This window comes from Lichenostomus cassidix, chromosome Z, assembly GCF_008360975.1.
Source record: "Lichenostomus cassidix isolate B80296 chromosome Z, HeHo_3.0, whole genome shotgun sequence".
NCBI classification, from domain to species: Eukaryota; Metazoa; Chordata; class Aves; order Passeriformes; family Meliphagidae; genus Lichenostomus; species Lichenostomus cassidix.
In genome coordinates, this window is record NC_139511.1 from 1,499,043 (window position 1) to 1,511,594 (window position 12,552).

General features: G+C 41.5%; 1 protein-coding gene across 5 annotated transcripts in view; it reads left to right on the forward strand.

Moving 5' to 3' along the window:
• The window catches only part of XRCC4 (X-ray repair cross complementing 4), a 63,986-nt gene that overhangs the window by 439 nt on the left and 50,995 nt on the right, over positions 1-12,552 (forward strand). Inside the window, exons 1-2 of one of the 5 annotated variants that reach the window (XM_085042818.1) lie at positions 896-1,450; positions 1,535-1,598. The exons of 1 other annotated variant lie outside the window; for it this stretch is intronic. Coding sequence is in view for 1 of the 4 variants with exons in the window: in XM_085042817.1 (XP_084898943.1) it covers positions 4,181-4,313 (133 nt within the window). In the remaining 3 variants the exon portion in view is untranslated. Of the gene's footprint in view, positions 1-895; positions 1,451-1,534; positions 1,599-4,169; positions 4,314-12,476; positions 12,500-12,552 lie in introns of those variants that run through there. 3 more of the 5 variants (XM_085042819.1, XM_085042817.1, XM_085042821.1) reach the window with 3 other exon arrangements.

A 12,552-nucleotide genomic window follows, 5' to 3' on the forward strand; every position in this document is an offset into this window, starting at 1 on the left:
GCGGACGCTGCGCTCATTGGCTGAGGCGGGGCAGGCGGAAGTGGCCGTGCGCGAGGTAGGTCGGGCGGCCCGCCCCGCGCGCGCGGGAGGCGTGAGGGGAGCGGGGGGGGGGAGGCGGGATAGACGGGATAACCGGGATAAACGGGATAACCTGGGATAGCCGGGATAACCGGGATAACCGAGATAATCTGGGGATAGCTGGGATAGCCGGGATAGCCTGGATAACCTGGGATAGCCTGGGATAGCCGGGATAACCGGATAACTTGGGATAAAGTGGGATAGCCTGGGATAACTGGGATAGCCGGGATAACCTGGGATAGCCGGGATAACCCGGGATAACCGGATAACTGGGGATAGCCGGGACAACCGGATAACTTGGGATAGCCTGGGATAACCAGGGTAGCCGGGATAGCCTGGGATAACCGGATAACTTGGGGTAACCGGGATAGCCTGTGCCAGCCCCGCACTGACCCTGCCCCGGCCCGCGGGCACAGCCTGGCCACGAGTGAAACGCAAAGAAAGCAGTTCTTTCGGGGTGTTTTCTGCTGTTTTTTCCACTGGTTGGTGTTACTCGGCAGTCACCTCGCTCTGCCGTCCCTGCCACTGGCTGCTGAAGCATTAATTACATACAGAACGCCTTAATGAAGCTATTTCTTAATTAGGTCTTGGTTATTGTTCCTGCTGCTGTTGTCTGGGGAGAATCCAGACTGCCTTCCTCTGATCTGTTGTGTTTTCACTCCCGTGTTTTGTTTTCTCCTTGTAGAGCTGCTAACCTTTTCTGTAGTTGCACCTGCCCAAGAATTTCCAACTTTTTTTTCATCCAGGAGGCTGGAGGTTCTCTGGGTTTTTTGTTTGTTTGGTTGGTTTGGTTTTTTTAAAGGAATTAAAAGCTGTGAGAGCTCAGTAAGCTGAGCTCTGTGAGTTCTGTGGGAGAATTCCACAGTGATGAGGTTGTGTTTAGGTGCCCGAGTGTCACCTGAAGTGACAAACACCTGAAGGACTTGTTCCTCCTTATAAATGTTTTAAAAGCATCATCCCTTCCCAGAGTGGCTTTGTTTTGGGGTTTCTGTCATTCTCTGTATTACAACACCAAATTAATTCTTGTCTGCTGAGTGTCACACAGCTTTTGCCTTTTCCTTTGGTGAGGAGAAACAAATTTTTTCCCTCTAAAGTGACGTTTTGGGGTAACATTTCACCCGCTTAGCTGTATAAAATACGTTTATCCCATGGAGCTGAGGCAGTGCATTACTGAAGCAGAGGACTTTAGGATGAGTGAGACCTACACAATCCACTTACACAATGCTGCTTCTGTCTTCTACAGACCAGCTTAATTTGCAGCAGTAGATTTGGTCACTGCAATTTACAGTTCTCTGTAAAACTGTGGTTTGAGATTCATAATCACCAAAATGTGGCTGGGATGTTACCAGCATAAGCAGATGTAGAATTTGAGGTGGGTTCTCTCGTGTAACTTGTTTTTTCTGCCCTGTGGATTTCAAGCATTGTGTTGATTGGATTTGTTTTGAATTTTCTCTAGATTGCTCTAATTCTAATAACTGTGAAGGTTCATTCATGTACAGATTTATCCATCTGCCTTGCAGGTAATGAGCATCTTGCTGTGTGCTCATTCACTCATAACACATTCTTACTTCTTATTCCTATTACTCAATCAGTTCACTGGATTGGTTTCTTTCCATCACATGTCAAGGGTTTGGATTTAAAAAACCCTATTAAATGCATAAAGACAGTTCTAAAAATGGCCTTATTACCTAGGATAACTTCATGTCAAAGTGTTTGAATGATGTCACACTAAAGTGCTTTGGAAAGAGAAATAAATTGTCAGTATAATCACTGAGCAGTACAGCCTCTGATGGTCAGCATGACCCTGGACTTTAAAGGCAGTAATACTTCATGTGTATCTGAGATGGAAAGAAATAACTGGGTGTTACCTTTCTGGACTTGCTTTTGAATGCTCAGTGTGAATCAGTAGCTTAAATTAAAATTTTCTGTATGTCTGAGGAGACTCCAGCTGTCAGTCCTTTTTCACACCACAGCTTAGCCTGCTTCCAGGTGGTCAGATAGCTTCCTCTAGTGTAGCTTTGTTTGCAAACATGCCCTTTATGATGTGTTTATTATATTTTTTTCTACTTTGATGGTTTCTGGTAAGCTCCCACCTGAAACCCATTGCAGATTTTTGCAAAAAATGCTCTGTGTTTACCCTAGAGATGTAAATTTCAAGTGAAGTTTCCAACAGTCTCAGCTATTCAAAAGGGAATTTTCGTTGATCATGTGCAGTGTTAAAATGATTTCAGCTGAATAGTTTGATGTTGTGGGGAAAAAAAATGCCATTTAAAGACTTTGTGGGAGCCTTGGTGGCATAATTTAAAAGGTTAGTGCACCTAGCCTGGAACTGTCTTCTGGGATACTGCTGTGATAGACATGCATTATTGACTGAAATACCAGCTTTCAGATGGTGTTGTTCCAGTTTCCCTTGTACTTTTTTTTCCTCCTAATTAATATCTCCTTATGGAAAATGAGCTCCAAAGAGCTGGGACAGTTTGGTTGATGTTATCTGCAGGAATGGGCTAGGCAGGCACTCTTGTCTGGTGAAAATCAGAAAATAAATCACAAGTTTAATCAACTGTGGTGATCTATAGAGCAATATTCAGTTATTTAAATAAAAACATATGATGAATGCTCTGTTTTTGTTGCTGTTCAGTTTCCTAAGAGGAGGGCTCACGGTCTTGGCTATGTTTCCTGGTGTTAAGAAACATTGTAGTGGTGAAAGGATTACATGCTGTTCAGTTGAGTAGCAGAGAACACCAGGGAATTTGTGTCTGTAATGAAAGGTAAAAAAGGTTTAACTTCTAGGCTGTTTCCAGATGCAGAAAGAATTACCACAAAACAATGGCAATTGCATTGGAAAGCTTGGCATTTAGCTTCTCATGTGTGTTTTACCTTTCACGAGGAGGAGGATTGGAGGAAATGGTTTTAAAAATGTCACAGGTGGGTGACTGATGTGACAGGTGCATCTGTATAAGTAAGTTTCTGTGCTTAACACACCCATGTGTGTATATGAGGTGGAAAAACCATTTATTTAAAAATAAACTATAAATGCAATCAGTTGGGGATTTTTTTTGATAAATGCTGTTTTGAGTGACTGACAAAAAGCTGATACCACTCTTGTTTGGCTTCTATGCAGTGCCCACATCTGTTGTTCCCAGTATCTTCAAACACAGGCATGAATGCTTAAAAACTTATTTGCATTTTGCTACAGCTACACGTTTGCTCTGCTCTCCCTGTGGGACAAGGAGGCTGCAGAACACGAGGGGTGTGCGTTTTGCAGGCAAACCTGTCATGGATAGGTGGTGCTCTGTGTGCTGACAGAGGTAATTAGAATGTGGTATTTTGTTTGCTAACACTGTTTTGGGGAAAAAACCCCAAACCCCTGGCTACATTTAGGTTTGGCTCCTTTTTCTCTCCATTTCCTGCCTCTGGCTGTCACCTACCAGACGTGCACACCTGATGCACTGTAGCAGGATGGACCACAATAGCTGTGAAAGGGTTGGACTTTGCAGCTGTTCAGAGCAGCAATGAACCTCAGCCTGATGATATTTTAACTGTACGTATTACAGACACTTACTGCACCAGGCAGTGTGTAGTGGGGAGTGTTCCTACAGCCAGGGGAATCCCTGCACCTTCACATTCCTGCTTTCCGTGGCATTTCCATGTGGGCAGGGTGTGTACAGCTGATGGGCTGATGCACCACTGAGCAAGGTACTCGAGAGTGTGGAAAAACCCAGGGTGTGATGGTCTTGCTGTAGAAATAATGATGCTGTGCCTGACGTGGGTGACCTGAGTGCTTCTCCTGACACAGAATCCCTGCTGCCAGTGTGCAGGAGCACTGGATGTCCTGCAGTGCCCTGTTTTGACCAAAACCCATCCATTTTGGTATGGATGAGGTAATTCAAGATGGTTTTCTCTGCTGCACGTTGGGTTCATTAAGGCACTGTGGCAAATGCTTGTGCTATGTGCTCATGGGTGTGCCATGGGCCTCGCAGGGTCACTTGCTGTTTTGTCTCAATGCCTGTTTCTGATGTCCTCGTTATCTTGCAGTGCCACTTGAAGATGAGACATTTTAATCCCTAACTCTTGTCACCTAGGGCTTAGCAGGAGGTGGAGAATGTTTTTCAGGGGTTGTGTTAGAGCTCAGGAGCCCCAGATCAAAAAGCAGCACATGTCCTTGAGTGAGTGGAACCACCCAGGGCTGAGGGAGAGATTTTCAAGGACTCAGAACCATTATCTGATTCTTCAAGGTTAGTAGGATGCAGCTGTGATTTCTTTGCTGTTATATTTGGCAGAAATGTAATCAAGTGCTTGCTGATGTTGTGGGGAATGCATAAAATCATGTGCATAATTTCTGAACCGACATTACTAAATAACCAGGAATCCAATTTAGACAGCTGTCATGAAATAGCATTAAATGGTTCTTGAAATTACTTTTTTTCCACCAAAGTGAGTATTTTCTCTCATTGCATCCCTGACTTGAGCGTTGTCCCCTTCCTGGGTTAGGAAACAGAGGCCTTTATCTCCTGCTCTTTGTAATCAAGATGTCTTTGTGGATTTTAGTCCTCCTGACCTCCTTTGTCTCTGTATATGGGATGGAAAAATGGTAAAGGTGGCAAAAAACTCCTGTGCATTTGAAGATTATTCATATAGCATAGTATCAGATAATGTAATGGTAAGGACTGCTGTCCAAGGTATGTCAAGGTACAAAAAAGTCACTGAATTATGTATGGTGCCATGTTGACACAAGCTAAGGTGAAATGTAGGAGATAATTACTAAACAAATTACAGTTGTTTGCTAATCTAACATAGTCAAATCTGATCGACACAGATTTGAACAGGTCTTATAGGAAAAGTTCCAAGTTGAAAAAAATAAAAAAAAAATTCATTATGTGTGTGCCCTGTGCAAGTGCCTCTGGTGTTATTGCTTTCTAAGGTGTACTGGTGATTTCCCAAAATATTTTTTTACTAAATTGTCCAAATTTACAAAGCTTGGCAAAACACTGGAATGTTTCTGCATCTGCTCTGCAGACTATTAAGTGACTTTTCTGGGAAGGAGTGTCTTCCAGCAGAGCAGACAGCTAGAGCACAGATTGTAAAATAAATAGTAAAAAAGGGAGACTGATCTGATGTGATTTTTAAGAGTACAGAGACTGAGAACTTTTGTGCCCTCGATCTAGACATCAGCCAAATTGCTTGCTATCTTGGGACAGAAAAATTAATGCAGCCAGAGGAAGAGTGAGGCTATATATCCTATCACAGACTTCATTTGTTTGTTTGTGTTTTTTTTTTTTTAATTATTCAAATTATTATGAAAGGGATTGTTTGTTTACAGGTCTACAAAGGGGTCTTAGAGTCCACCCTTTTCAGCACAGAAGCTGGACAGGAAGGAGAGAGCTTGGGGCTTTCCAAATGCCGTCAGCTGTGTCAGGCTTGGGGTGAAGCCTCACAAAAACCTGGGGAGAGATTTGTGCTGGCTGAGCCAAAGAGGGAAGCATCAGACTCTGTTGTGGAGGCTTATATTAAATTACTCCAGCTGAGAAAATGAACCTTAGCTTTCCGAGTCCAGCACACAGCAGCCACAGACTGGGAGATGGGGCAGAAACGTTAATTTCAGTGAAAGCTGACATGGAGGATAATTGTTTCAGGAAACAAGAGGCAAGGACCTAGCTAAAGCATTCTTGTGTGTCTTGGTAATACACCTACTTGACTAATGATTTGTAATCTCCTGAAGGCAATATCAGAGAGCTGGGGGTTTTTTCCCCCTGTGCCTTGGTCAGGGAAGTCTATAGATGAGAAATGTGCCTTATATTTTATAATTTTGTTACTCTTGTCTGTTTCAGGGATTTATTTTATTAACCTTGACTACCCTAAAATCACATGTTTTTTTCTTTAAATAAAGAGGTAGAGGAGGGAGTTTTTGCTATATACTGTTAATTTGGGGCTTGTGTTTTGAGTTTGGTACTTTTGACAGTGCAAAACAAATAAGGGTGTTTGTAACACTGAAAGAGAGGAAAATGCAGTGGCAGGTTCTTTATCTAAAACTGCACAGGAACAGGTTGTTGGAGCTGTGGAGCAGTGACTCCTGTGCACAAAGGCTGGAGTTTTCATGCTCGTGTTACCTGCATTATTTCAGGGCTGTTGTGTTTCCTCACTGTTGCGTTTCAGGTAGTGATGTGTTGGGAACCAGAAAGCCCAGCAACAACTGAGACTTGTTTTTAAAATATTTATCCCTTCTGTGCTGTTTCTGTGCCCCACTCCCCATTTTTTATGTCACCATTATCTGGAAAAGCAACTACTTCCATCCTTAATGTGGCACCCCAAGACCTCTCTGGCGCTTCACTTCTCTGCTTTCTAGAGATTTCAGTTTTAAGATCTCAAACTTGCGTCTAACCGGTGCAGTGTCAAAGCACTTTTGTGCTGTATTTTACTAATGAGTACTTAATTGCCCTCTCAGCTCAAGTCCCAGTGGCATTTTTCCACTGGTGTGCCCCTGCTGTGTCCTCATCTCAGCCTGCAGATTTCTTTTCACTCCAGTGCAAGCATTCTTTAGGAGCTGTAAAGGAACACTAATATTGAAAAGCTGTTTTCCTGGAGTAGACCCCCTGCTTGGCATCAAGTGTCTTGGGTAAGGGTTAAATTTTTGAGTAGGGTTTTGTTGTTTTGGCTTGTTTTTGCCTAGTCCATAGTAAGAACCAAAAAAAAAGGGAAAAAAAAATCAAGTGAAAGAGTCATTAAAGTTGCTTAGAAAAGCAGTGAGCTGATGAATTTTCAGAGGCTTTATATATTTTTTTTAACGTACAGAACTTGTGATGTTAAAAGTACAAGTGACTTCTGAGAAGCTCTTTGTGTCCTTTTTCCTTTCTAAATGTGGTTTGCAGACATGGTGCTGATTGAGCACAAACCAGTAGATTTGCAACTGCTGGCTGAGGATGTAGACCAGTGGCCACCGAATTTTTGGTGGAACTGTCCTTATTTATTTTATTTATTTTTTTTACTTTGTTTTTCAGAACAGATCTGCTTGTTTGCTAAGAGCTTGGTGAGGCTGTGGGACTTGTGTCCTGGGCCCCCTCCGTGCTAAAATACTGGCACTTGTCAAGATAAGGACTGGTGCTTCAGTGCTGCTTTGGTTTGTCAAATGTGGATTATCACAAAGCCTGAGCTAAACTGGTGCTGAACCTCTGCCCATGTGTGGAAACAACTAAAAGTGGTGTTCAGTGTGTGTCTCTTTGCCTTATCTTCTAACTCAGCCTAATTCATCGGGAGAGTAATTGATGTTCACTGCCAAGTAATAACTATAACTGGATAAAGAGCTGCAAAATTGAAATATAAGTGCATTGAAAGTGAATATCTCAGTTCCTTGGGAAGGTCTTGTGAATTACTTTTCTGTGGGGGTCAGGCAAAGCAAAATGAATTACAGTTTTTAAATTAATAAGTTTAAATTGTGTGAGCTTTTTGTTTTTGGGGAGTTTAGTGTTGCATTTTCTAATAGATAAATAGCAGATGGAAAGAAAAAACATAATAAAACTTTGGTTAAGTGAAGACTGGGTAACACAGGAATTTTCTTCAAAGAAAATGCCTGAGGAAACTGTTTAGTAAGATAAAGCAATTTGGAGCCTAGGCCTATTTTTTATTATTAATTTGACAGCGACGGGAAATTAAAATAATCCATCTCTTTGAAAAGTCTTGGGTCTAGAGGTGGGAGGAGAGAAGGGTATGTAAGCCTTCATATTTATACCTGCCCTTGTCCCACTGAAGTGGCAACATTTGGTGAAACTAGTTTTTCCAGGTTCCTGGGCTCAATTTTTCAAAACTCTTCAGAAAATCCTACGCACAGAATTACATCCATCCATGTCTATCTGACAGGGATTTCTTTGTTTCATTTATCTTTGTTTTAGACTTATTGCTCCTGCCTACGTATCAGTTGTGGATTCAACAGCACTGAATTTATTGAACTTTAAAAAAAAAGGGGGCAGACTTCAGTAAAATCCATTGCTCAGTGATGTTAAGTCAGACTTTTAGAGAAACACATCAGACTGAGTGGGATTGCAGTAGGTCTGTGTGAGGACTAAAAGGCAGAAAACAAAGGAAATCTGTGCAGCAGATTTGTGTTGGATATCCTGATAATATTTAATCCTAAAGAAGGCAGTGTTTTGGAAAACAGATGATACCTCAGCCAGACTACTATGTTATCCAAATATACATCAAAAAGACATATGTATTGGGGTATTTTTGGATGGATGAAGGGTGATTAAAACGTGCTGGTTTTTTTTTTTTCCCTCCCCCCAAAAATTTCCTCAACTTCACCATCCTCAAATGGATGATACTAAGGTACTGAAAACTGCAGTGATGGTCTTAAAAATATGACTAAGAACTTGGAATTCCTGGATCCTTGTTCTTACTGATTGTATACTCTGGGCTCAAAGGCTGTGTCTGGCACAACTTCCTTTTTCTGTTTTTTATCTGCAAAACATACAGCAATTTTAGTGCATACAGCACTAAACATGCAAAACATACAGCAATTTAGTCTTTTCAGAGAAATTATGTGGAAAATGATATATATTTAGAATGTCCATTATTTAAAAAAAAAAAATTTAAGGAGGAAGCAAATTATTTTTCTTAATAAATAGCCTGTGGTTTTCAAGGAAAGGCACCACTTGATTTGGTTGGACCTTGGAAAGCCAGGGCATCCTGCTGCCAAATTAGAGTTACAAAGTATTTGTTGGGACTCCCATCTTCCAGAAGCAGCAAAGAAAGGGAGTTTGGGTCTCCAAGACACGCCTTCTGACTTTTCATCCCAGATCTGTCCTCTGGAGTGGGCTGGTTGTTGCCTTTGATTGTTGCTCCCTTCTATACACACTCTTCAGTAACTTCACTACTAAAATTAAACTTTTTAGTCAGGAAATAGATCGATTGCATGACTTAATTTTATTTCTGTTTTTTTGCAGCTTTATGATGTTCAGTTAGTGTATCCTGGCTTATCTGTGAATTCTGGAAAGTGAGGATTTGACAGCTTGGCTGTTAGTTTTGGGAAGAATTGGTACAAAAAGGGTGAGAAAGAAGGGTTTGCCTCTTTTATAAATATCTCCTTACTTGCATACTCACTTACTTGCTAGTATATACTAGTATAATTGCCCACTTTAGTGTTTATTTTAATACACTGAAGGCCTTTTTTTTAACCTTATTATAGCTTAATGTAGATGGCTGTAAGTGAGCTTGGCAAGGCTGGATGCCTGCAGTGGGTAGTGGGTTAGGCCTGAGACTTCAAGGGGATGAAAGACACCAGGGTGGGCTTTGCCTCCAGGCTGCAATTAAGATCAAGGCTTGTTAGTAAGATTCCTACTATAAAGGTTGTTGACTGTCTGCTTCCTTCTGTTTCTCCTCATTTTTCAGCTGGTGACTGTAGTAAATAAGCCTGACAAGGGTTGCTCCTTATCGTGGATTCCAGATCTTTTGTGGCAAATCTCCCATATCCTATTGTCCCGTGGAGCCTGACAAGCTCAGGACTAATTTGCTTTTGTTTTTTTGGTTTGGTTTAGGGTTTGTTTTTTTTTTTTTTTGAGGAGGGGGGACAGTTGCACAAAAAGTCTGTGCATGTTTCCAATCGTTCTGTGGCTGCCACGAAGCAGTGGGAAGGCAGCAGTGCAAATGTGAGCCATGTGAACCTTGACTCTGCAGTTGGGAACCACCATCTCCATGGAGCCCTGAATTTTTAAAATGGCCCATTTACCCCTCTGCACAAAGCTTGAAAATCATTCAGTCTCTTTCTTCATATCCAACGCCAATTTTTGGTTCTTTTTTTTTTTTCTGCAAGACAAATTTGCACTATTGGCAAAATTGTAACCCTTGTGCTTTTAATATAGGGCAACGTTAAACAAAAGTGCAACTAATATAATTTAGGATGCATGTAATACAAAAGAGCCTTAGCCCTTTAAATTGTAATAGGAAACAAAGCTCTTCCTAATGTTTTCTCTTCTTTGGCTTTCAGATGTAACTGTAAGTTGCAGAAGGTTATTATTGGTTCATTTCTTCAATGTCAAACAAGTATTGTAGCCACAGGCAGTGGGAGGTTATTGTGAGATAGGACAGGAAAGATGCTGTATTGTTTTTCTTCATGTTCGTTGGCCCAGTCATGTTCTTCCGAAAAGAAGGCAAAAAAGTGGAAGTCCCTGTTGGATCAGTAGTAGTTCTAAGATTAATGGAGTTGGAGTTGAAGTTTTTGTCAGATATTTTAATGTTCTTACTCCTGAAGTATTGGAGTTAATGGAATTTTAAATTAACACCAGAGAATATCAATTTGTGTGAAATATATCATTGGAAATATGCATAAATATAGGCATTATCTTATTTCCTTCTGTTAGAAAATGTGGTAATAGCTAGTTTTAATCTTTAAAAGCAATCTTGAGCTTTTCTTGACTGTCTTAAATCTCCAATTATCCACTTATGAGCACATGTAGCATCTCCTGAATAGTACCTATTCTCTCACTATAAGTTAACTATTAACTTTCTTCTGATTATTAGGTTATGATCTGTAGTTTGGCCAGTGTCAGAAGGAACCAAACTATGGACTTTAGTAGCAGTGTGTGGTCTTGTATTCTGAACTGCCTGGTAGATAGCTGCCATTTTTCCTTAACAAGAAAGCACTTAAGTTAATTGCTCCATTTCAAAGACATAGTAGCTCTTTCTGGTCTGTATGTAGCCTTCCATGCATAGCTGCTGAGGTTTGGAACACCTGCAGCCCAACCAATTTGAGGGGGGAAAAAAAAAGCCATTAGTCTGCATGGAGGAAAAAATGTAGTGCTGAAGTTCAAAATATTATCAATGCTGCTGTGTTGGAGCAGCCTGAAAGACTTGGCTTTTGGTCTATGGCTGGTGCTATCCAAAACAACATATAAAATGCTTTGTGGAGGCATTTTAAGAGTGTCTTGTTCATTCAGAAGGCGCTGTGTGCGCTGTTTGTTCCGAGGGCAGAGGCACCAGCCAACAGCTGATTCCTCCTCAGAGGGAAACATTGCCTAATGGCCATCAGAGGAGCCAAAGACCAGGGGACAAAGTGCTGAAGATAAACAGCTCAATCCCCGACTGTTCCAAGCGCTCAATAAAGCCTCTGATTTACACATGTGGGGTGGGACTGCGCTGTCCCCACCTGCAGGCTGGCCCCAGGGCCCTGGTGTGGAGAGGTGCTGGGGTGTGTGACCCCCTGTGCCCCCCCAGGGATAAAACACTGCCCTTCTGCAGCCCCAATCCCAAAGCTGCTCTGCAGCTTTGCTTTGTCACAATCGGGGCAAGGGGGAAAGAACAGACTGCTCTCGTTTTATGGAGGTGGTGAATGGAAAGAGCCCACAGCTGTTGAATAGCACTTGAGGGTGCTCCTCTGGTCTGGTGGACTCAGAGGGGCTTTTTAGGTTGCCATAATGACAGTGTGATCCCAGTAATTTGGGTAGCAATAAAAATATAGTCTGCTTTTCCGCAATGGTTTTATTTATTTTCTGTTAACAAGCTTCACCGGCAGCTGGACTGTTGAACAGTGACACTCCAAAAATAGTGAAACTCCAAAAAGGGGGCTGTTTTAACCTTTCTGTGCATTAACACAGTTCCTACCTTTCCACCCCAAAGATGTGAACGTGAAAATAACTCTTGAGGTTTTTCCTCTCCTTCGTATTTGTGGCTTTGTTTCATAATGAAGTTTCGACTTGGTGGAAGTATTTGATCTGTGAAGGGTCACATAGGCTTGACACATTTAAAGCTCGTGGGGTGATGACTTTGGTGAGCAGGTGGCTGTGTTGGGGTGGGTTGGTTATGAGAAGAGTGTTTTATTTTACCTGTTAAAGTACAGAGCAATACATCTTATTTTAGAAATACAATGCTGTACATCTGTTATTAAGATTTACCTTTAGAGTGAACGAAATGCATGTAGTCACCCTATAGTAAATTATTAGGGAATATGCCCTGATTTATTGTCTGTATTTTTCATTTCTTTAGTGGCAACTGCTTGTTGCCAAGTAGGTGGGTAACTCCTTTCCTATTTTTTGCTGTATTCATGCTTGAACTGTGTGTAGTTTATCCATTGACTCAACACTAAACTCTGTTACAGAGTTGTGTTCTTAGGATATAAAAAGGATAAGGGGAAAAGGCATTTGGAAATTTTTTTTTTTTTTGTAATAGTTTTGTTTGCGAAAGGAAAAGCAGTAAGATACAATATTACTGTTTGCAGTGATGTTTTTATGTGCTGTGTAGGTCAGACTGATTTTATGAAGGAGGTTTTTTCCACCTCTTGGAGAGAAGTATATAATGGGCATTGTATACAGCCAGGAGTCCTTGAGCTTTTGCTGATGGGTTGGAACAGTCGAGTGCTTGGAAATGGAGTCTGGCTGAGCTCTGCTTACTGAGGCAGCTTCTGAACATGGAGTGAAAAGTAATATACTCCTTTCAAAAGGTCAATGAGCACCGTGGAGGAGATGAAAGCTGGGAGAAAAAGTGTCTTCATTT